The following is a 25,563-nucleotide window of genomic DNA, read 5'->3' as shown; positions in this document are numbered from 1 at the left end:
AAATAAAATGCAAAATGATCTTTGAAGTATTTTGTGAATGATTAAATATTTTGACTCGAAGGATAAGAACATTATCAATTTAAAGTAAGGTTGATGTGCGGATGACGGTTCTCTCAGAGAGAAACTGAGAGCACAGGAGGTGAAATGCAGTCTGAGCCGCAGAGAGACGAGAGGCTGATGGGAGCTGACGGGCCGGCAGAGAGAGACGTGATTAACATTCTTCTTTTTATCTGTCAGATTAACGTCCAGCTGACTGAATCAACAGCCAACACGTGAGCAGAGCAGGAATCTGAGTTGTCCCGAGCCGACAGACGTGCTGAACTCATCCGCTCACACAAATCACCACAACGTTACTGTTAACACGTCTCCATCACATCGTCCACACGCTCTGAGACTGAACATTCAATCACAGCCATCATTCAGAGCACATCTGCATAAAAACCAAACAAACATGGGCCCCTCTCATAGACAAAGACCCGCAGCAGTGTGTGTTTAATCCTGGTGCCGTTCACCTCCTGGAGCTCGTGTTCAGTTCACAGGTCAGTGTGAGCAGGAAGTCACTGTAGCATCAGTAGCTAGCACCAGTTCACAGGTCAGTGTGAGCAGGAAGTCACTGTAGCATCAGTAGCTAGCACCAGTTCACAGGTCAGTGTGAGCAGGAAGTCACTGTAGCATCAGTAGCTAGCACCAGTTCACAGGTCAGTGTGAGCAGGAAGTCACTGTAGCATCAGTAGCTAGCACCAGTTCACAGGTCAGTGTGAGCAGGAAGTCACTGTAGCATCAGTAGCTAGCACCTGGGCTAAAGAGGTCAAGAGAAATCTCTCTATTCGATTTATTTCTGTCTGCACACCTGAAGATATCTGTGAGAATGTGATACAAACTGTCACAGGGGACATTTAACTGTATTTTACAGTTTGAGTTTTTCTATAATCCTGTCACAGATGATAGAGTTATGCAACAGGAAGTGACCTGAACACACACACACACACACACAGAAACACAGACCGACAGGAGGACAGAGAGTGTTATATAAGGCTGGGAGAGTCCTCACTTTACATAACTGTGAACACACACACACACACACACACACAGTTTTAGTGCTGCAGCGCCTCCTGCTGGTGTCCAGGACACGATGAATCCCGCTGATCGGCTGTTTCTCTTCTTACTGATAATCGATCAATAACTGAAGAGTGTCTGTTGTTTCAGTGGCAGCTGGAGTCTCTGAGGTGTAAATATGTGTTGTAGTTGTAGTACTCATTATTACAAGGTACTATCAGAATACCTTCATCAGTTTCGTTAGCATAAAAACTGTTGTTTGTACTTTTACTACTCCTACAAGTACAGTTAGTACAAGTAGAGTCAGTATTTGTAGTAACTGTACTGACTGTACTTCTGTATAAGTACTTCTTCATGTATTAATACAAGTCTGATGTGTAACAGTACGACTGTGAACTCTGAACAGTAAAGCTTCTTCTTCTCTGGTTACTGGGAGGTCAGACGAGGTCGACAGTCGTCTCCTGCAAGTTCAACCAGCAAGATCAAAGGTCGTGTGTGTGTGTGTGTGTGTGTGTGTGCGTGTGTGTGTGTGTGTGTGTGTGTGTGTGTGTGTCTATATTAGGAGGACTGATGAAGCCTCCTCATCAGCTTCAGTATTTTCTTCTTCTGCTGCTGGACGCTGACATGGAGCCTCAGAGGTGAGCTGTGATCATTACCGATTACTGATTATTGATTAGCATGCTGGGTTCTGTGTGTGTGTGTGTGTGTCAAACATCACATGAATCAAAGTGGATCATTAAAATAAAAGTGTCATGTTTGCAGCAGAGACGTCGTCGTGAACCTTCACGTGACAAACATCCCCCGTCTGATTCTTTAAGATCAAACTCTGAATATTTAATAACTTCACAGTTACAACATTAAAGTTTAGTAAATATTTATTATACAGTTAAAAGTGACATGTTATATTTCGACAGTATTTGATGTATATGTATATATATATATATATATGTGTGTGTGTGTGTATATATATATGTACATATATATATATGTATATGTATATATACAGTATTTGATATATATATGTGTATATATATATGTATATATACACATATATATATAGAACAGATAGGTGAGGTCTGATTCACTGTGACTGTGTGATGATGCTTCAGCGTCGTGTTGAGTCAGAACAGATTTATTAGAGAAACTTCCCTCTGATGTTTAACATTCAGTGTTGGTCACGTTACTTTTAAATAGTAATTAGTTATAGTTACTAGTTACCAGGAAAAGTAACTCTTGCGTTACTTTCTTTTCTTCCCCTTTTGAGCTCGGCATTGATTTTAATGTACTCTGCATCTATGTATTTAGAAAATGTCTTTCTGCATGGCGGACCGGCACCTGCTCTCCCGGGTATTTATGAAGGAGTCTGGGTCAGCTGTTGATAACGGGAGCATGTTCTCAACAACATACCTGCCTATCACTGCATTCAGTTCAGTCTGTGTCACAAGTTTTAGTGAAGCTGGAGCAGAAACATCCAGCTGTAGCTGCTCGGACGGCTCCGTGTCCTTCTGTGTTAGCAGAGCTCATGTTAGCCACACCTGCTATCATCATCAACAGTGTCAGCAACAGAGTTTTTGGCCACTAGTGTTATAGAAGCGCGTGCAGTTGAGAGATGCTTCATTAGATTAGAGCTGCTTAAAACGGACGTGGACAAATGAGGTTAAAGTCGTGTCTGTACTTCCACTTTGAAAACGTAAACTTTCCCTCCGGACTCACCATTTCTGCAGCTCACCTCTGCTAGTTTGTGTGTGCGAGGCTGTGTGGTTTGTGTGTAAACCGAATACAGCCTCTGATTGGCTTACAAACTCTCACTCTACCTTAGAGAGCCTATCATCACCTCTGCGGTTGTCCCGCCCCTCCCTCCTGCCGCCCTGCTGCTCCGGTGGCTGAGAGCCGAGTCGGATGACAACAGCTTCAATGAGAAACTTCAATTTGTAACGCGCCACATTTTACAGTCGGTAACGGTAACGGTAACGGCGTTGTAACGATGGGAAAAGTAATTCATTAGATTACTCCGTTTCTGAAAAAATAACGCCGTTAGTAACGCCGTTATGCTTAAACGCCGTTACTCCCGACACTGTTAACATTAATAACATAATGTTGATGTAGACGTTAACTTTTTCATTATTATTATTCTTATTATCATTATTACCGTATTATTATATAATAATATTATTATTATTATAATATAATAATAATAATAATAATGTCATTATTATAATCAATATTTGATTTATTCAGTGACTCAACATGAAACACAAAAACAATTGAAGTTTAAAGTTTGAATGATTTTTTATTGTTTCTAAACGCGATATGTTGAGTTGATTCATATGAGCTGATAATTAGATGATCACTGATATTGTATCAATACGTATTGATCCAGCTGGGACCTGCTGTGTTCTTGGAGCAGCTGTTCTGTGTTCTGGTTCTGAGACGTGTCAGTGATGATGATGAGCGTCCAGCTCGTCTTCATCCAGTCGTTAGCTGTAGATGAAGTCAGTGAGGATGAGGAGGATGAAGGCTCAAACCAGTCCAAGCTCCTTTAAAGCCACTCCGGCTCCGACGAACAAGAACTGTTGAGCCCGCTGGGTCTTCAGGTCGGGTCGCTCTGTGTGCTCGGCAGGTCAACATGTTCTGAAGAACCACAAACAATTCTCTGTTGATTCGTTCTGTCAAGAGTGAAACGTCCAGATGTGTTAGAGGTGCAGGTTCTGATTACATTTCACAATAAAATGTACCTCGTGGCCTTTCAGAATAAAGCTGTCGAGTCTCTCTAACTAAATATTCCGTCTGATTTTCTCCTCTTGCTGTTTCCTCCACTGCTGTCAGACCTGAGCCAATCAGCTGGGAGGACGAGGGCGAGGAAGAGGAGGAAGAGGAGGAAGTGATCGTGGTGAGAACAAAACGTTTCTGCTCCTGTTGTCTTTGAGTTGTCTTGGTGTGTGTGTGTGTGTGTGTGTGTGTGGTGCCTGACCTCTAACCTCTGCCATGTGATTGGTGGATAATAAAGTGACATCAGCAGAAGTTAACGATTGGCTGCAGTCCACCTGTTGCCATCTGTCTGAGGAACTTCTTCTTCTACAGTTTCTCCTCATCGTCCGTCTCACTGTCACAAGTATTCTTCTTCTTCTTCTTCTTCTTCTTCTTCTTCTTCTTCTTCTTCTTCTTCCCTGGTTTCCCATTAAAGCCTCAGAAGATTAAAAGGCTTTATTTAAACAAGTCGATCATAAAGTCGTTAACAGAAAAGGAGTTAACAGTTTTCTTTTTTGGCAGCGATGAGTTAAAACTTTATTGATCATAAAAACATGAACAGAGATGAAATGAATCAAACACATCTCGGCTGTTTGGACTCACTTATCCAATCAGCTGTCACATGACCCCTGCTGACCCCTGACCCCTCCCCTTTGGGAAGTGATTGGCCAATAAAATGACACCAGAGAAGGTCATGTCCAACACGCACACACACACACACACAGACAGAGCTGTAAACGGAGGCGCCTGTTCCTGTTGAAGCTGCTAATAAAGCTTGATGTGTTTGATGAGAGACAGGACGTCAGAGGTCAGAGGTCAGCGGCTCGCTGCCACGTTGATCTCTATATTGTTTATTTCTGTTCTGGTCAATGGAGCCATCCTCTTTAAAACTGTAAATAAAGTTTCACGAGATGTAGAAACATGTGTGAGCGTGATCTGTGGTGAGACACACCAGAGCTCCCAGTGACATCACCGCAGGACACACGTTCTACTGTCAAACATAAAGAACCGTCTTCAGGACGTTAAAGACACTAACATGTCGTCTGTGTGCGCAGCAGCTGGAGGACGGAGGCTACGAGTCGTCCGTCTCTCGGGAGAAACAGGACGCAGTGACCTGCAGCGGAAACACCAGCGCTGACCGTCCAATCAGCCTCAAGGTCAGAGACGGACAACACCTCTGTGTTTACACCGACACCTCTGTGTTTACACCGACACCTCTGTGTTTACACCGACACCTCTGTGTTTACACCAACTTTACATCAACACCTCTGTGTTTACACCGACACCTCTGTGTTTACACCAACACCTCTGTGTTTACACCAAATTTACACCAACACCTCTGTGTTTACACCAACACCTCTGTGTTTACACCAACACCTCTGTGTTTACACCAACTTTACACCGACACCTCTGTGTTTACACCAAATTTACACCAACACCTCTGTGTTTACACCAAATTTACACCGACACCTCTGTGTTTACACCAACTTTACACCGACACCTCTGTGTTTACACCGACACCTCTGTGTTTACACCAACACCTCTGTGTTTACACCAACTTTACACCGACACCTCTGTGTTTACACCAAATTTACACCGACACCTCTGTGTTTACACCGACACCTCTGTGTTTACACCAACTTTACACCGACACCTCTGTGTTTACACCAAATTTACACCGACACCTCTGTGTTTACACCGACACCTCTGTGTTTACACCAACTTTACACCGACACCTCTGTGTTTACACCGACACCTCTGTGTTTACACCAACTTTACACCGACACCTCTGTGTTTACACCGACACCTCTGTGTTTACACCAACTTTACACAGACACCTCTGTGTTTACACCGACACCTCTGTGTTTACACCGACACCTCTGTGTTTACACCGACACCTCTGTGTTTACACCGACACCTCTGTGTTTACACCAACACCTCTGTGTTTACACCAACACCTCTGTGTTTACACCAACTTTACACCGACACCTCTGTGTTTACACCAACACCTCTGTGTTTACACCAACACCTCTGTGTTTACACCAACTTTACACCGACACCTCTGTGTTTACACCAACACCTCTGTGTTTACACCGACACCTCTGTGTTTACACCGACACCTCTGTGTTTACAACAACTTTACACCAACACCTCTGTGTTTACACAGACACCTCTGTGTTTACACCAACTTTACACCAACACCTCTGTGTTTACACCGACACCTCTGTGTTTACACCGACACCTCTTTGTTTACACCGACACCTCTGTGTTTACACCAACACATGTCAGACGCAAAGTGTGATGAGGGGTAAAGAAAGATGGATGTGAGCGAGAGCTGCGTGCACATTTATTATTCAAGATTATTTTCACTGGTTTCACTTGATTTATTCCTCGACACTGGAAACATCCATCAAACATCGGAGCGTCCAGAACCATCAGGGGTCCGTTTCACAAAGCAGGTTCAACAAACTCTGAGTCTAACCCTGAACTCTGAGTTGATCTACTCTGAGATAGGAAACTCTGAGTTTTCGGTTCCAGAACAGCTGATTTGAGTTAGTTTGATCAACTCGGAGTAGTTTAACCTGGAGTTAAGTGCGTGCACCACAAGTATAAAAAGACAGCATCAATGGAGCCCTGATTCGACGAGTCACCATGGCAACGGGGAAGAGGAGGGCTACGTTTTTCACCCCACTGGAATTGGAAATATTAATGCGCTCATACGGTGAGTTTGAGCACGTTTTTAGAAGGAAGTGTAAAACCGCTGCTGCAGCAAAAGAGAGGGAGACGGCGTGGGAGAACATTGGCGCTCGGGTCAATGCGTAATTTTAAATGTAGTCCTTTGCAATCACAATAATATTACAGGGGGAAACCGCTTGAGTGGTAGCCTATTAATTTATTTAATTTAGGTGCAACCCTGGCTGAGAAGCGCACTTGGCTGCAGCTTAAGTTGACACATAAAAACATTGTTCAAACAGGTAAGACCTCGGCATAATCTCATGGGGGTAACTCATTTTGATCATGTTTTACATTGTAAATATTAAGTGGCTGTTTGACTGTACAGTTGTTTTATCCCCAACATAATGCTGTTTTCACACACATAAATGTCTTCTCATCTATATCATGTTCTGTTAAATAATTAAGCCTATTTAAACTAACACAGACTTCTACTCAGCCAACAGAAAGAAAGCAGATGCCCGTACAACGGGTGGTGGCCCAGCACCGCCACCTCTATCGTAGGCAGAGGAGCTGAACATGATAAAGATGGTAGTAGCCGTTTCAGGGCGAGGCACACTTTTCTGACCGCTCTGCATACAGTTGCCTTGCTCAAGTGCTCTGCATCTCCGACGTTGTATAAAAAACTCCCATTTGCAAAAAAAAACGCAGCGCAGCACACAATATCTGCTGGGATGTGAGAGCATGACTTCGGTTGGTAATGTTGGAAATGTAAGGACGGATCAGGTTGTGTATGTAAATGATGGACTGTGACGTGAAACGGTACCGCTCAAAAAGATAATTGTCTGGAAATGCAAGAACATCTATGTACGGTCTGATAATCATCTCCCGACGAATATTTAATTCTCTGCGCAGTAATGCTGCACCTTCATCCACGGGATCATTATCAGAAGGACATGCCATGGTAGTGAAAATAGTCGCCACCTAATATAACTTCTAATGTAGCCCTACTGACTGATTTTTGCAATGATTTTCTCAAAAAACAGACGGCAGAACTATACTACGCCAAAACTCGCCTGCTGACTGAATGAATGAGGAAATCAAATAGCGAGTGTGGCTGAAAGAGGGCGGAGACAGAGAGAAACTCAAGGTTTGTTGAGAAAAACCTGGTCCCGACCAGGTTAGTTTCACAGAGTATGTTACCGTGGTAACTGACCGAGAGCTTAAGTTACCTCTCTCTGTGAAACAGGCTGGAGTTACCCCTCTTTCTCTGGTTTGAGTTACCTCCCTTTGTGAAACGGAAAACTCAGAGTTTCCCTCATTTCAGGGTTAACTGACTCAGAGTTTTCACTAAACCTGCTTTGTGAAACGGACCCCTGGACAGTTCAGTTAGTAGAGACACCGGACAGAACGTAGAACCAGACAGGTGTTCAAAACAGAAGTACTGTCAGCATGGACCTTATTAACCCTTTGATCCAGTCTGTCTGTCTGTCCTCCTTCAGACGGATAAGTCGGGTCGTCTCCTCCTGGAGACCCCTGATGACCTCCAGAACCTTCTGCTGCTGAGGAAGACCAAGAGGGAGCAGAAAGCTGCTGTGAGGAAGCCTGCTGCTGCTCCCCCTGCTGTCCAGACAGTGGTAACACACACACACACACACAGACCTGTTCAGGTAATCAGCAGAGTTTATGAGTTGACACCAGAGGAGATAACTGATACAGATGTTATAATGATGATGTCTGTGGTCATGTGACGTGTCTGCAGCCGTATTATGTGGACGAAGACGACTTCTTTAAGGCCTGTGATCAGAAGCAGCTGCTGGTGATCGACAGGTACCTGTCCACAGGTGGAGACGTCAACGCCTGCGACACAGTGAGTCATCAACACTGCACTGATCCTATTGGCTCTGATTACATCTGATTACTTCCTGATCCTGTGTGTGTGTGTGTGTGTGTGCATGTGTGTGTGTGTGTGTTCAGTTCCAGCATACAGGTCTGCACAGAGCGTCTGCTCAGGGTCACACAGAGGTCGTCAGTAAACTGATGGAGGCCGGACTGAACCTCCACAGCAGAGACAAGGTCCGGTTGAGACGCTCTGTGTTTGTTCCAACTCGTCTCACAGTTCTGTGTTATCACAGGTCCACGTCTGTCCACACTCAGACTCCCACCTGCTACCCAGTGCCATCAAATCAATGAGTCAATAAATCAAAACTAATCTGATTACTTCCTGTAACTGTGTGACATCATTCATTAGTCGTCTCAGCTGACGACTCGGGGACGGTGTTGACCGCGGCAGCTTTCAGAACCTGTTCTAGACCTGTCAGAACCAGATTGAATCTGTTATTCTCTAATATAATACTCTAATAATTCTATGTATCTACAACCTGTTTTGAAGCTGTTCTAATGTTCTGGTTCTGTCCAGCTGCGGTCCACTTGTCTCCACTCTGCCTGTCGAGGAGGACACCTGTCTGTCCTCAAACTGCTGCTGGAGCACGGAGCAGACCTGACTGCGACAGACAAGGTGACGGTCCTCCCACCGCTGCTACAGCCAGGACACTGAACTGTACATTAACTCTGTGTGTGTGTGTGTGTGTGTGTGTGTGTGTGTGTGTGTGTAGCTGGACAGCACTCCTCTTCATGTCTCTGTGAGAACCGGGCACTTCGACTGTGTTGAACACCTGATCAACTGTGGAGCTGAAATCAACACACAGGACAGAGTGTGTTTACACACACACACACACACACACACACACACATTTACATGCGGACTGAGGACCTGTTGATGTCATTTCATCACACTTGAACTTGTTTTTATGAATATCAGAGGTGGAAAAAGTACTAAATTATTGTTCTCTGGTAAAAGTACAAATACTTTGATGAAATATTACTAAAGTACAAGTGAAATCACCTGTCTCAAAATCTACTTGAGTAAAAGTAAAAAGTAGTTTATTTAAAATCTACTTTAAGTAAAAGTTTCTTTTCAATTTAAAAAACGATAAAACCAGACTGGTAATGTAAACAGAGGCCATAAATCCAAAACTATTTAGTTTGCATTAAAGAGAAATAGATACACATGTAAGTGCAGCATAACACATGTCAGGTTGTCAACACAGCACATTTAATTGGAATATTGGAAAAGTTTAATGTGCAACTTCTAGTTCAGACATTCCTATAAAACATTTTCAACAGTATATCAATTGAAAGTGTCATAAATTGTGAGTTTGGAGTGTTATCCTTGTTTTCTTCAAACACATCAACAACATTAATACAAATCAATTACCAATAAAACTACAATCTATTTGGGACATGTTCTGAACTTATTATGAACTCATAGGCAGCTGCTATAAACTTAAACACTTAACATGGCTCGTCCCACTGTACGCCTGCTAACAGATATTTGCTTCAGAGTGTCAGCCTACAAACATGGTGTCAGGTTGGAGCAGCAGCTGATTGCTCGTCCTCGCTCGCTGAGCAGAGAGCAGTCATCCAGCCACCACGTCTCACTGCATGACCACGCTGCTGGCTTCCGTCTTTTAAGGAAACACACTCTTTAAACGTGGCCGAGGGTTTTCGTGGTTTATGAGTTCAGCAGAATTTAATGTTTCAGGTCCAGCTAACATTTCCAGGTTGACTGTCTGTGACCCGTCATCACGGAGAGCCGGTCTCAGGTTCTCTTTGAACAAGACGTGCTGATCATTCGTCACTGGGTCATTTTTCTGACTCAGTAACAGGTGATTACTGTAGCGAAGTACAATACTTAACAAAATGACCTGTTTTAAAAACTACTTAAAAAATACAAAATACACAAAAACTACTCATACAGTAACTTGAGTAAATGTATTTAGTTACTCTGATGAATATGTAACATTTCACAGCTATTATTTAAACTTCATCTTTCTGTTTGTGTTTGTTCATGGTGACACACACACACACACACACACACACACAGTTTCACAGCTGTACTCTCTGTTGTGTGGTGTTGTGTTGTGTTGTGTTGTGTTGTGTTGTGTTGTGTGTTTCAGGAGGGAGACACTCCTCTTCATGACGCTGTTAGACTCAACAGATGTAAAATCATCCAGCTGTTGTTGCTGCACGGAGCCGACACACACATCACCAACCAGGTAACACGCACCTGTCACCTGTACGGGTCAGATCTGATTCTGATTCATAAAAACATGGTTCTGACCCGGTCTGAATGTTTCACTGATAATCAGAGTGTCTGTCTGTCTCTCAGGATGGACGTTGTCCTCTGGACGGCGTGTTGGAGTGGCAGAATGAAACAAAGACTCTCCTGGATGCACAGAACGACAGGAAGTGATGTCACTGACAGCTTTGCAAATCAACCAATCACTGATCTGCTCTGTGAGACTCCTAAATTGGTTCCTCAGTCAAATAAATGTCAACAATGTCTGACAATAGTTATATCAAATTTATTTTTATCCTCCAACATTTCAGCTTCTTCTTCCTCTTCTTCGTCTTCTTTGTTTTTGTTTGAAATGTATAAATGAAAACAGATTTTTTTCTTTAATTTGAAGATCTCAGACTATATTTGGACAAAAAGTCCTGACCAGCTGTTCCCTGTATTACATTCAAAACCTCATTAAAGATCTGTATGAATATAGACAAACAAACGTTTGTGAGTGTTGTCGTCTGTCTGGATGAATGTGAGCAGCACAGAGTTCCATATCATTCATTGATATGTGAGCAGAAACAACCATGACGGCGCTGACATGCTGTCAACGTCCATCAGGAAGTGACTGATCATGTTTCTGTGCGCAGGTTCCATTGTGACCCAACCAGGCCGGAACTTTATACTTACAGACGGTTTGAAGCTGAAATGGCCTCAAGTGACTTCCTGACTTGTTCAGATCAATAACATTCTCTCTCAGATCAATAATGTTGATCAATGCTGAGCTCCTTAGACTTTCATATGCTAATAATGTTGATGGAACGTGAAAGGCGGAACTTGGAAGTGCGGAAGTGCAGCGCCCGGACAGACGACGGCGTGCACACAACAAACAACATGGGATGTATCGTGAATGTCTGTACTCACAAACAAGTCATGGGTGGAACGTCTGAGGCATTTGTTCACGCCGAGCGGCTCGAGAGCAGAGTGGAGACCGTTAGCTGTTAGCTGTTAGCTATTGACTATTGGCTGTTGGCTGTTAGCTGTTGGCTGTTGGCTGATAGCTGTTGGCTGTTAGCTGTAAGCTGTTAGCTATTGAATATTACCTGTTGGCTGTTAGCTGTTGGCTGTTGGCTGTTGGCTGATAGCTGCTGTTGGCTGTTGGCTGTTGGCTGTTAGTTGTTGGCTGTTGGCTGTTAGCTGTTAGTTGTTGGCTGTTGGCTGTTGGCTGTTGGCTGTTAGCTGTTGGCTGTTGGCTGTTAGCTGTTAGCTATTGACTATTAGCTGTTGGCTGTTAGCTGTTGGCTGTTGGCTGTTAGCTGTTAGCTATTGACTATTAGCTGTTGGCTGTTAGCTGTAAGCTGTTAGCTATTGAATATTAGCTGTTGGCTGTTAGCTGTTGGCTGTTGGCTGTTGGCTGATAGCTGTTAGCTGTTGGCTGTTAGCTGTTAGCTGTTGGCTGTTGGCTGTTAGCTGTTAGCTGTTAGCTATTGACTATTAGCTGTTGGCTGTTAGCTGTAAGCTGTTAGCTATTGAATATTAGCTGTTGGCTGTTAGCTGTTGGCTGTTGGCTGTTGGCTGATAGCTGTTAGCTGTTGGCTGTTAGCTGTTGGCTGTTGGCTGATGGCTGTTAGCTGTAAGCTGTTAACTATTGACTATTAGCTGTTGGCTGTTAGCTGTTGGCTGTTGGCTGTTGGCTGTTAGCTGTTGGCTGTTGGCTGTTGGCTGTTGGCTGTTAGCTGTTGGCTGTTGGCTGTTGGCTGTTAGCTGTTGGCTGTTGGCTGTTGGCTGATGGCTGTTAGCTGTAAGCTGTTAACTATTGACTATTAGCTGTTGGCTGTTAGCTGTTGGCTGTTGGCTGTTAGCTGTTGGCTGTTAGTTGTTGGCTGTTGGCTGTTAGCTGTTAGCTGTGGCGTTGAGTGCGCAGCGTCCAGGTTAACTTGTGACACCTGTAACTATTTCTGTCATTCCGCCTTGCTTTCAAATGGTTACTTAAAGCCATCGTTCTGAGTCGCATACATCGTTATTAAGCTGAATCCAAGTCGATGTGAAACTGTACACTGTCATACAGCCCGCACAGTATGTTGAAATGAGACGTCCAGATTAACCTGTGATAACACCTGTATCGACCGTCGACCAGCTGCAGCTGTATTAATGTACTACATGTGTGCTGCTACAGGAACACTTTTCTTTTCCTTTTGGTTCTTTGCAAAGCTGGATGTTTGCTAGCAAATGTAACCTTCCAGTTGACTTGCCACATTTCTTTCATTTGTTTTAATTATGAAATATATTGGAAGTAAATTAAGTATGGATCATTATAAATACTTTGCTTTGAAAGTACCAAGTAGTCACACAGTGAGAAAAAAGTAGGAGGTGACTAGCAAACTCAGATTTAAGAATTATCATTATTTTACATCATGCATGGAAATGATTAATAAAAAAAGCTGCATCAATATTCATCGAGAATCGGTTTAGAGTCGAATCGTGAGGTGCCAAGAGATTCCCACCCCTGGAGTGTGATGTCTGTATCAGACAGGTTCTGTTGAAATGATCAGCTGTGATCAATCAGATCAATCTCATGTTCAGAAGACCTGTAATAAATTCAGTGATTGAATCAAACTTCATCAATGTTTTTTGTGTCTAAGTAGTTGATTGCACTCATTGATCACAGACACATGAGAGCTGAAGGAATCAGCTGGAGACTGAACAGGCTCAGGCCCACTCAGACTCAGGCCCGCTCAGGCCCGCTCAGGCTCAGGCCCGCTCAGGCCCGCTCAGGCTCAGGCCCACTCAGACTCAGGCCCGCTCAGACTCAGGCCCACTCAGGCTCAGTCCACTCAGACTCAGGCCCACTCAGACTCAGGCCCACTCAGGCTCAGGCCCACTCAGACTCAGGCCCACTCAGGCTCAGGCCCACTCAGGCCCACTCAGACTCAGGCCCACTCAGGCCCGCTCAGGCCCGCTCAGGCCCGCTCAGGCCCGCTCAGGCTCAGGCCCGCTCAGATTCAGGCCCACTCAGGCCCGCTCAGGCTCAGGCCCACTCAGGCTCAGGCCCACTCAGGCTCAGGCCCACTCAGGCCCACTCAGACTCAGGCCCACTCAGACTCAGGCCCACTCAGGCTCAGGCCCACTCAGGCTCAGGCCCACTCAGGCCCGCTCAGGCTCAGGCCCGCTCAGGCTCAGGCCCGCTCAGGCCCACTCAGACTCAGGCCCACTCAGGCCCACTCAGGCCCACTCAGGCCCGCTCAGGCTCAGGCCCACTCAGCCCCACTCAGGCTCAGGCCCACTCAGGCCCACTCAGGCCCACTCAGGCCCACTCAGACTCAGGCCCACTCAGGCTCAGGCCCACTCAGACTCAGGCCCACTCAGGCCCACTCAGACTCAGGCCCACTCAGGCCCACTCAGACTCAGGCCCACTCAGGCCCACTCAGGCCCGCTCAGGCCCACTCAGGCCCGCTCAGGCTCAGGCCCGCTCAGATTCAGGCCCACTCAGGCCCGCTCAGGCTCAGGCCCACTCAGGCCCGCTCAGGCCCACTCAGGCCCGTTCAGGCTCAGGCCCACTCAGGCCCGCTCAGACTCAGGCCCGCTCAGGCTCAGGCCCACTCAGACTCAGGCCCACTCAGGCTCAGGCCCGCTCAGGCTCAGGCCCGCTCAGGCTCAGGCCCACTCAGGCTCAGGCCCACTCAGGCCCACTCAGGCCCACTCAGGCCCACTCAGGCCCGCTCAGGCTCAGGCCCACTCAGGCCCGCTCAGGCTCAGGCCCACTCAGGCCCGCTCAGGCTCAGGCCCACTCAGGCCCGTTCAGGCTCAGGCCCACTCAGGCCCGCTCAGACTCAGGCCCGCTCAGGCTCAGGCCCACTCAGACTCAGGCCCACTCAGGCTCAGGCCCGCTCAGGCTCAGGCCCACTCAGGCTCAGGCCCACTCAGGCCCACTCAGGCCCACTCAGGCCCACTCAGGCCCACTCAGGCCCGCTCAGGCTCAGGCCCACTCAGGCCCGCTCAGGCTCAGGCCCACTCAGGCCCACTCAGGCTCAGGCCCACTCAGCCCCACTCAGGCTCAGGCCCACTCAGGCCCACTCAGGCCCACTCAGGCCCACTCAGACTCAGGCCCGCTCAGGCTCAGGCCCACTCAGACTCAGGCCCACTCAGGCCCACTCAGACTCAGGCCCACTCAGGCCCACTCAGACTCAGGCCCACTCAGGCCCACTCAGGCCCGCTCAGGCCCGCTCAGGCCCACTCAGGCCCGCTCAGGCTCAGGCCCGCTCAGATTCAGGCCCACTCAGGCCCGCTCAGGCTCAGGCCCACTCAGGCCCACTCAGGCCCACTCAGGCCCGTTCAGGCTCAGGCCCACTCAGGCCCGCTCAGACTCAGGCCCGCTCAGGCTCAGGCCCACTCAGGCCCGTTCAGGCTCAGGCCCACTCAGGCCCGCCCAGACTCAGGCCCGCTCAGGCTCAGGCCCACTCAGACTCAGGCCCACTCAGGCTCAGGCCCGCTCAGGCTCAGGCCCGCTCAGGCTCAGGCCCGCTCAGACTCAGGCCCACTCAGGCCCACTCAGGCCCGCTCAGACTCAGGCCCGCTCAGGCTCAGGCCCGCTCAGACTCAGGCCCGCTCAGGCTCAGGCCCGCTCAGGCTCAGGCCCGCTCAGACTCAGGCCCACTCAGGCCCACTCAGGCCCGCTCAGGCTCAGGCCCGCTCAGACTCAGGCCCACTCAGGCCCGCTCAGGCCCACTCAGGCCCGCTCAGGCTCAGACCCACTCAGGCCCGCTCAGGCTCAGGCCCGCTCAGACTCAGGCCCACTCAGGCCCGCTCAGACTCAGGCCCGCTCAGGCTCAGGCCCACTCAGGCCCACTCAGGCCCGCTCAGGCTCAGGCCCACTCAGGCCCGCTCAGGCTCAGGCCTGCTCAGACTCAGGCCCACTCAGGCCCACTCAGGCCCGCTCAGGCTCAGGCCCGCTCAGGCCCACTCAGGCCTGCTCAGGCTCAGGCCCACTCAGGCCCACTCAGGCCCGCTCAGGCCTGCTCAGACTCACCCAGGAACTGATAATAAAACACAATTTACTAATTCACCTTCACTAATCTGTAAAGTAACTAGTCACTAAAGTTATCACATAATGTAGTGTACAGTACAAAGTATCAGACAAAACATCTGTTGGATCCTGGTCGTGTTCCTGATGTCTGATTGGCAGTGAACGCCTCACAGCATAAACAAACTGGCAGTTGGGGGACGTCCAGTGAACCCGATGGTACTGGACGGTCTTCTCTGACACCTGACTCCTTTTTTTTCCCGGCAGAACCCTCCCTACCCTCCCCCCCCTCCTCTCACCTCACCTCCTCTCACCTCCCCTCCTCTCACCTCCCCTCCCCTCACCTCCCCTCACCTCCCCTCCAGGAGGTGTCAGGTGCAGTGAATGGAGCACTCCCTGTCACCATGCACATGTTGATGCTGTAAAGGAAGGAGCGCTTGGTTGGAGGCTGAGCAGACGCCTGGCTGGATGAAGGGTTTAAAGTCGTCGGTGCTGTGGATCAGTGATCTGCTCCCTCAGAGGTCACACAGTGAGTTAATGATTCAGGGTCAGCTGGTGACTTATTGACTGAAGAGGCTTTTTAGAGACGGCTCGACGGATCCGGACACATGAGGATGATTCCATTCCTCAGTCAGCTCAACGCCACTTCTTCACTTTTCCCACTCCTGTCAGACTCCACCTGCATTAATTCATCCTGAACTTTCTCCTCAACTTCTTCTTGACTAAGCTCCTCCTCCTCCGTTCTCCTTCAGCGAGGAGGAGTGACTGTGACTCCACCTGGATACGACCGCCTCCAGTCACACCTTTAAATCCACCTTCTGATTTTTCCTTCAGCAGACAAGGGCGGATCAATTGTTCAGCAAGACAGATTTAATAACTAGTTTATATTCCTTGACCAGACCCTCTAGGACCAGGACCAGGTCCAGGTCCAGGACCAGGACCAGGACCAGAAACTGGCTGCAGGAGTCTGCAGCAATGGTTGCTGGGAAGCAGCAGAGAGGCTCAGAGGCGCCTCTGGACGGGGGATGGGGCTGGGTGATCGTCGGCTGCTGCTTCATGGTGACGGTGTGCACACGAGCAGTGACCAGGTAACACACACACACACACACACACACACACACACACAGACACACACACTCACACACACACACACACACACACACTGTTATAACTCTTGTTGTTCTCTGACTTTTCTAAACTGCTAGCTTAACCTGATTTTCTTCTTTGACACAAAACTGAATGTCTTTGTGTGTGTGTGTGTGTGTGGGGGGGGGGGGGTGAGCACAGGTCAGACAGGTTTAAACGTCTACAATCATGGAAACATGATCCTGTACTGAAGTGAAGGATTAACACTCCTCTATAACTGCTAAACCCTCTAAACTGTCACAGGTCGTCTGTAACCCTCAACACTACAACACAACAACAACACAACAACAACAACAACAACAACGACAACAACATCTACAACATCTGCAGCTCCACTAACAGCTCCATCGCTCCGTCTATGAATAGTTAAACTCAGAGTGTCATTTGTTTCCACACAGCTTGTTTTACATACGTGGAGACGAGAGCGAGCTTCTGTTTCTGTCAACACCACACACACACACACACACACACACACACACACACACCACACACACACACTCACACACACACACACAGATGATGGTCAACAACATGCTTAAAGTTAAATGACGTACTCTGAAGGTTTTAGTGTCACAAATACTAATTTTTTCATGAATGATGTTTCCGACATCAGATCATCATGATCATCATGGTCAAAAGGATTCACGATGACATCATCCCCAGAAATATGGAAAATGTGAAAAAAGACATAATTATGCTTTCAGTCAAATTCATCTTCAACTTTACTGATTCAGAGTTTTGTGTCTATTTTGATGAATGAATTAAACTTTGTGTCACCACAGAAAAAGAATTCCTGCAGAAAGGAAGTTACACCTCAGACTTATTTCAGTCTGACACCCTCACTGTGTGGTGGACCTCGTGGTGCCTTCACTGACCTCTGTTTGCTTTGATGATCGTTGGATGATGCTTGTGTGATTGTGGATGGTTCTGAATCTAATTAACTGCTAGTTAATTGCTCTCTTTGCTTTGGGATAATGAATTGTCTGGATCTGAATCTTCAATCAGTGAAGACGGACAATTTAAATGGATTAAATAATCTGATTGCTGTGTAACCTGTACAGGTGAGTGGACATGCTGCAGGGTTTAGGAGAGTCAGCCGTCAGTTTGTGAGCTCATCCCCTCAGATTCACCTGGACTGAAAGGAAACGGTGGGAAGTGAAAAGAGTAATCAGGAGCTTTTGGAGAACATGACTCACATGTTCCAACAAACATCTACCTGAGGCGAGAGCTGCAGTGTGAATCCTCCAGCTGTGGGCTGATGTTATCTTTAGGTCGAGGACAGCATCAGGCCTGAGCAGAGTGAGACGCCTCAACAAATGAAAATATTTATAATTAATATTATTTTAATTTTTTTAAAGTATTTTTTGGCCTTTTTATGGCTTTATTGATAGTACAGCTGAAGATATGACAGGAAACAGGGAGAGAGGGAGGGAGGAGTGACATGCAGCAAAGGGACAACCGCTCTACCAACTGAGCTAAACGGCGCCCCTCATAATTAATATTAACTCCAGTAGAATCACATGTAGAAGGATTTGACAGTATTTGAAGGTTTTGTGTGGGACAGAAAGGCTCGCTGGCTCTCAAGACAGGTGTATCACAACTACACAATGCTCAGATGTGTACCTGCATGCATATTTATCCTTTAATGAGGAGGTCCTCACACTCGCCTGGGTGTTGATGTGTAAGCAGTGCTGATAGATGTTTCTGATTCCAACGGCTCCTGAAAGCATCACCAGCTGCTGTCTGTAGGATTGAGTCAGCAGAGTGTCGTCTCTCTGCGCTGATGTAACACACAGAGCTGCTGTTTGTTCAGGTGTCTCACATGGAGACTTTCAGAGGTTAGCTTAATGTATGACAGCTGGTCAATGAACACACACACACACACACACACACACACAAACTGTTCAGACTGCTCCTTTAAGTGTTGGGCTGGTGTCAGTGGTGCAGCAGTATTCAGGAAGTCACTGGTTTGAAACCAGTTAAGAGGTAAATGAATCAATGAATCAATAATTCAAACTGATGAGGAACTTTGTGTTCCGATTGCAGAGCTGCTGTCACGTGTTGTCATCTGTCTGTGACCTCTGACCTCTCTCTCTCTCACACACACACACACACACCTGACACTCAGCTCACCTGCTGACTCAGCGATGGTTTCTGTCTGATGATTGATCACTGATCACTTCCTGTGTGTGTGTGCAGGTGTGTGTCCATCTTCTTCGTGGAGTTTCAGGCCCACTTTGGCGCCGACTATGCAGCGACGGCCTGGGTCCACAGTCTGGTGGACTGCACCACCATGCTCTGTGGTCAGTACCGACTCTGACCGACCGATCAGCTGAGACCATATCCAACAGCTGACTGATTGTGTGTGTGTGTGTGTGTGCAGCTCCTGTCGGCAGCCTGATTGGTAACCGTTGGTCCTGCCGGGTGGCTGTGATGCTCGGTGGACTCTTGTCCTCCTGTGGACTCCTGCTCAGCTCCTTCAGCAGCAGGCTGGAGTTCCTCTACCTCAGCATGGGCGTCCTGACAGGTCAACACACAGGACCTGTCCTCTGTGTCCTCTTTGTCGTCTGTGTCCTCTTTTTCCTCTCTGTCCTCACTTTATAAAAAGTCCTCACTTTGTTAAAAAGTCCTCACTTTGTAAAATGTCCTCACTTTGTAAGAAGTCCTCACTTTATAAAATGTCCTCACTTCGTAAAAAGTCTTCAATTTGTAAAATATTCTCACTTTGTAAAAAGTCCTCACTTCATAAAATGTCCTCACTTTGTAAGAAGTCCTCACTTTATAAAAAGTCCTCACTTTATAAAAAGTCCTCACTTTATAAAATGTCCTCACTTTGTAAAATGTCCTCACTTTGTGAAAAGTCCTCACTTTGTAAGAAGTCCTCAATTTATAAAAAGTCCTCACTTTATAAAATGTCCTCACTTTGTAAAATGTCCTCACTTTGTAAGAATTCCTCACTTTGTGAAAAAATCCTCACTTTGTTAAAAAGTCCTCACTTTGTTAAAAAGTCCTCACTTCATAAAATGTCCTTACGTTGTTAAAAAGTCCTCACTTCATAAAAAGTCCTCACTTTGCTAAAAAAGTCCTCACTTTGTAAAAAGTCCTCACTTTGTTAAAAAAGTCCTCACTTTGTAAAAAGTCCTCACTTTGTTAAAAAGTCCTCACTTCATAAAAAGTCCTCACTTTGCTAAAAAAGTCCTCACTTTGTAAAAAGTCCTCACTTTGTTAAAAAAGTCCTCACTTTGTAAAAAGTCCTCACTTTGTTGAAAAAGTCCTCACTTTGTAAAATGTCCCCACTTTGTTAAAAAGTCCTCACTTTGTAGGAAGTCCTCACTTTGTAAAATGTCCTCACTTTGTTAAAAAGTCCTCACTTTGTAAAATGTCCTCACTTTGTAAAAAGTCCTCACTTTGTAAAAAAGTCCTCACTTTGTAAAAAGTCCTCACTTTGAAAGAAGTCCTCACTTTGTAAGAAGTCCTCACATTGTAAGAAGTCTTCAATTTGTAAAAAGTCCTCACTTTGTAAAATGTCCCCACTTTGTTAAAAAGTCCTCACTTTGTAGGAAGTCCTCACTTTGTTATAAAGTCCTCACTTTGTTAAAAAGTCCTCACTTCATAAAATGTCCTTACGTTGTTAAAAAGTCCTCACTTTGTAAAAAGTCCTCACTTTGTAAAATGTCCTCACTTTGTAGCAAGTCCTCACTTTGTTAAAAAGTCCTCACTTTGTTAAAAAGTCCTCACTTCATAAAATGTCCTTACGTTGTTAAAAAGTCCTCACTTTGTAGGAAGTCCTCACTTTGTAAAATGTCCTCACTTTGTAAAATGTCCTGACTTTGTAAAATGTCCTCACTTTGTTAAAAAAGTCCTCACTTTGTAAAAAGTTCTCACTTTGAAAGAATTCCTACCTTTGTAAGAAGTCCTCATTTTGTAAGAAGTCCTCACTTTGTTAAAAAGTCCTCACTTTGTAAAATGTCCTCACTTTGTTAAAAAGTCCTCACTTTGTAAAATGTCCTCACTTTGTTAAAAAAGTCCTCACTTTGTTAAAAAAGTCCTCACTTTGTAAAAAGTCCTCACTTTGAAAGAATTCCTCACTTTGTAAGAAGTCCTCATTTTGTAAGAAGTCTTCACTTTGTAAAAAGACCTCACTTTGTAAAATGTCCTCACTTTGTAAAAAGTCCTCACTTTGTAAAAAAGTCCTCACTTTGTAAGAAGTCCTCATTTTGTAAGAAGTCTTCACTTTGTAAAAAGTCCTCACTTTGTTAAAAAGTCCTCACTTTGTAAAATGTCCTCACTTTGTAAAATGTCCTCACTTTGTTAAAAAAGTCCCCATTTTGTAAAATGTCCTCACTTTGAAAGAATTCCTAACTTTGTAAGAAGTCATCATTTTGTAAGAAGTCCTCACTTTGTTAAAAAAGTCCTCACTTTGTAAAATGTCCCCACTTCGTAAAAATGTCCTCACTTTATAAAATGTCCCTACTTTGTTAAAGTCCTCACTTTGTGAGAAGTCCTCACTTTGTTAAACAGTTCTCACTTTATAAAATGTCCTCACTTTGTAAAATATCCTCACTTTGTAAAATGTCCTCACTTTATAAAATGTCCTTACTTTGTTAAAAAGTCCTCACTTTGAAAGAAGTCCTCACTTTGTAAAATATCCTCACTTTGTAAAATGTCCTCACTTTATAAAATGTCCTTACTTTGTTAAAAAGTCCTCACTTTGAAAGAAGTCCTCACTTCGTAAGAAGTCCAAACTTTGTTAAAAAGTCCTCACTTTGAAAGAAGTCCTCACTTTGTTAAAAAGTCCTCACTTTGAAAGAAGTCCTCACTTTGTTAAAAAGTCCTCACTTTGAAAGAAGTCCTCACTTTGTTAAAAAGTCCTCACTTTGAAAGAAGTCCTCACTTTGTAAAATATTCTCACTTTATAAAATTTCCTCTCTGTCCAGGTGTGGGCTTCGCTCTTTGTTACACCCCGGCCATTGCGGTGGTCGGCTGTTATTTCCGCCAGCGGAAGGCGTTGGCGTACGGCATCGCCATGTCAGGCAGCGGGATCGGCACCTTCGTGCTGGCGCCGGTGGTGCAGCTGCTCATCGAGCTGTACTCCTGGAGGGGGGCGCTGCTCGTCCTCAGCGCCTTCGTCGCCAACCTCTGCGTGTGCGGAGCGCTGCTCCGACCAATCAAGCCACAGGAGGATGAGGAGCAGGCGGAGGGAGGGGAAAAGGAGTCCGCAGGGGAGGAGAGACTTGGTGAGGAGCAGTTCTGTATGACAAGAGTACTGTGATGTCACTTCCTGCTCTATGTGCAAATAAACATCCATCACAAACAAACAAACAAAGACAGAAAGACGTTCATGTAGAACATTTACTGAAGTCACAAGAAGGAACAAATAATGAAAAATTAGTCAGAGACAAAGTTTCACAGAGTTTATGTACTCTTCTTCTTCTTCTTCTTCTTTTGCCCTGGCTCTGTATGTCATCATCATCATCATCGTCATCATCACCTGTCTGTCTCCTGCTGCAGGTAATGTCTCATCACGGGACACTGAGGTCGCTGTCAAACCGTCCAAAGAATCAGAGGACAGTCTTTTACCTTCTGGAAAGTCTCTGTCTTTCCCGATGGAACGTGTTTCTTCGCCACCGCCGCCTCCACTGTCAGGAAGCCCCGCCCCTCAGCTGCAGAGGAGGTGGTTCTTCAGCTCCTGCTTCCTGTCTTCTAAGGAGTACCACTTCCTGCTGCTGCCGGACTTCCTGGGCATGGCTGTGTCCTTCCTGTTCCTGGCCACCGGCTGCAGCCTGCCGTTCATCTACCTGGTGCCCTACGCTCTGAGTGTCGGGGTCTGCCACCAGCACGCCGCCTTCCTCATGTCCATCCTGGGAGTCATCAGCATCGTAGGGAACATCACGTTCGGCTGGCTGACGGACAGGAGGTAGCTTCATGTGTGACATCACGTGTTTCTTCTCTCAGGTGTTTGAGGCATAATCGTGTTTCTTCTCTCAGGTGTTTGAAGCATAATCGTGTTTTTCTCTCAGGTGTTTGAAGCCGTACCGACTGGCGTGTTACGTCTTCTCCGTGGCGATGGAGGGTCTCTGCTGCCTCTTCGTGCCACTGCTCCAGTCCTTCCCGCTCCTCCTGCCCTTCGCCATCCTCTACGGTTACTTCGATGGCGCCTATGTGGCGCTGATCCCCGTGGTGACGTCGGACCTGGTGGGACCTCAGTACCTGTCCTCTGCACTGGGCGTGGTCTACTTCCTCCACGCCATCCCCTACCTCGTCAGCCCCCCAATCGGAGGTGAGAAAACAGCCACGCATTATTAACATCACCGATTCTGTAAAACTTTTGTTTGAAACTGAATGAAAAAAACTTTTGTGAGAAAACTTGGTGTGAAACCAAGTGAGAAGAAAGAGTCACAGGAGATCAAAGACAAACGAAACACGATGTTCAGCAGACAAAAAATAAGTTTTAATTTTATTCTTTTCACGCATAAAACTGAGTGAAGACTTTTGTTCTGAACATGTTCATGTGTGAACAAAGCGGGAAAAAAACTGTCTGAAAACAACTGAGACAAAATCAAATCTCACCTGAAACTGAGAAGACAAACGTCTTCATGCAGCTGAGTGAAGAAACAAACTGACGGGGAAATGTTTTCACTATCAATTATTTTTTTCAGTTGTGAGCTAAAAAAAAAAGGACAGGAGAACAATATGTATATGCATGAAACTGAGGGGAAACAATCATTTTATTTATTCTCTATTCAAAGTACAAAAAATGAAAAGTGCTCATTTGTAAAAAAAAAAAGTGAACAACAAAATGTGGTGAGTAAAAAAAAAAGGACGTGTGAAAACTGATGAGAGAAACATTTGAGGAGAAAATTTGTTTTATTTCACACGTGAAAACGTGAAAAAAGTGGAGGAGGGAAAAGACGTGAAAGTGTGAAAGCGAAGAGGATTTTCTCCAGGAGAAAACAAACGTGTGAACTGAGAAAAAATGTCTTGAGGAAAATGAAATGTGAAAAAAAAATTAATGATAAAAAAGTGATTTTGTTCAAATGTGTGAAAACTGAGTGGAAATAAAATCAGGAAATGTTTCTCAGTTTTTTATTTTTTGTGTTTGTGGGAAAGAAAAACAAAACTAATAAAACAGAAAGACTGAAAATGAAGAGGAGTAATTCTGTCATATGGGTTAGGGTTATAATGGAGTCGTTACAGGTTAAGTTAAAAGTCAACAACTAATCGGTTAATGAACTGAACTCCTTCGTCTCCTGCAGGCTGGCTGGTCGACGTCACAGGAAGTTACATGGCCACCTTCTCCCTTAGCGGTGCCGCCATGGTGCTCAGCTCGATCATCCTCTCCATCGTCGGTTGGATACGTCGCTGCCAACGCCGGGTGCCCGCCATCGCAGAGAACACCAAGCACCAGCCCCTCCCCACGTTAGCATCCGACCAATCAGACCACCTCATGGCCGTCAACATCGTAGCCTCGAAGGAAACGACCAATCTGATTCATGGACAGCAGAGACGACTGGAGGCGGTGACGTCATAGTGACATCATCACGATCATCACAATAATAACAAACAGCCTCAAGACACGATCAGCAGAATATGTGATCGATCAGCATCATCAGGAATCAATAATAAAAACCTGCTGTCAATCAGACGCTTCACAGGAAGTTGATCCACTTTTGAAAAACAACTTGATACCGAACAAGAACACAGCACCTGTAGATCCAATCACAATCACTCACCTGGCCCCAAGTTTACTTCCTGGTTATGTGGCCGACTGAGCATGTGCAGTAGAGGTTCCTCGGCTGGCCCCGCCCACGAGTTCCTGCCCCGCCCGCATACGTTCCATTGTGATTGTCACTCAGGAAATTTTTACTTTAAATTTTAAGTATAAGTTTGGCCGCTGTAATACCACGAGTGTCCACCGGGAGACCTGAGGATAGATTCATGTTCAGAGCCTGTTGTCGGATGTTTTCAACACATAAACACAATGACAAACGGTGCTTTTATTTTGACGTGACAGGAAAAACCCAAACCACCGACTTCCTGCCTGGAAAAAGTTCTTCTTAAGTTTTTATTGTTGTGAAGCTGCTCGGTCACCGGACAGGACGGTGAAGAGAAGATGCTAACGATGCTAACGAGCTAGCAGACATGAAAAATAAAAACAAATGTGCGAACTCTGCAGAGACGTAACATTTAATCAATAAGTCAGAGAGTGGATTTAGTGTGAAGTCGCTCTTTAAGGTGTTAAAATGTCTGTTGCCAACAGAAACGTGTCGATGTCATTAATATTAAAACTGATCAACTGAAAATGAAACGTCAACGATTAAACATTTAAATTTGTGTTTAACTGTTAACATGAGAATATTTGTGTTTTCTGGTTTATGGTCTCAGACTCTTGGACCCTGCGGTTCAGTTACCAAACGTCAGTTTTATATAAACCGTTTCCCGCAGCTGATCCTCAGCCTGTCGGGAACTCTGAAACTCTGTAATCTTTAACTGAGCGGTGACACAGTCCGGACTTTGGTGTCGCACCATGAGGGTAACAGAACCAAAGAACTACCGTCAACACGACCGTCTGAAAACAAGAACCAGCTGTGTGCCAACCTTCCTCCTCCTCTTCCTCCTTCCAGACGGACGAGTCTCATTGGTCGTGGTTTGTGTGCTGTGACGTGTCTGAGGGGACGTCAGACTGTAGAAGCATGTTTAGATTATGATGATAAAAACAACAATAAATGATGATAACCAGACACTGATGATACGTTGATGACTTTCTGACTTTCCTTCACCCTGCTGACAGCAG

At 45.8% G+C, this 25,563-nt stretch overlaps 2 protein-coding genes across 3 annotated transcripts; both read left to right on the top strand.

Moving 5' to 3' along the window:
• The first annotated feature begins 259 nt into the window (after positions 1–259).
• LOC115571809 (ankyrin repeat domain-containing protein 1-like) lies at positions 260–11,105 on the top strand. Of its 2 annotated transcripts, none has more exons than XM_030401425.1 (11): positions 260–539; positions 1,619–1,694; positions 3,883–3,946; positions 4,863–4,961; positions 7,980–8,114; positions 8,240–8,347; positions 8,455–8,553; positions 8,897–8,995; positions 9,093–9,191; positions 10,497–10,595; positions 10,709–11,105. In XM_030401425.1, exons 2-11 carry the CDS (start codon positions 1,627–1,629, stop codon positions 10,790–10,792), a joined length of 954 nt encoding a protein of 317 aa, XP_030257285.1. In that variant the 5' UTR covers positions 260–539; positions 1,619–1,626; the 3' UTR covers positions 10,793–11,105. The 2 variants fall into 2 exon arrangements, with proteins under 2 accessions (XP_030257285.1, XP_030257284.1); XM_030401424.1 differs by having other exon boundaries at positions 262–539; positions 4,860–4,961.
• A 4,947-nt stretch (positions 11,106–16,052) lies between these two features.
• slc16a12b (solute carrier family 16 member 12b) lies at positions 16,053–25,555 on the top strand. The gene is made up of 7 exons (XM_030401408.1): positions 16,053–16,711; positions 18,969–19,072; positions 19,153–19,296; positions 21,707–22,006; positions 22,281–22,686; positions 22,790–23,049; positions 24,026–25,555. Exons 1-7 carry the CDS (start codon positions 16,599–16,601, stop codon positions 24,298–24,300), a joined length of 1,602 nt encoding a protein of 533 aa, XP_030257268.1. The 5' UTR covers positions 16,053–16,598; the 3' UTR covers positions 24,301–25,555.
• The last annotated feature ends 8 nt before the right edge of the window (positions 25,556–25,563 follow it).

Source organism: Sparus aurata, chromosome 20, assembly GCF_900880675.1.
Source record: "Sparus aurata chromosome 20, fSpaAur1.1, whole genome shotgun sequence".
Classification (NCBI taxonomy): Eukaryota; Metazoa; Chordata; class Actinopteri; order Spariformes; family Sparidae; genus Sparus; species Sparus aurata.
Note: the sequence above shows the minus strand (reverse complement) of the source record. Positions and strands in the feature narration are given on the sequence as shown.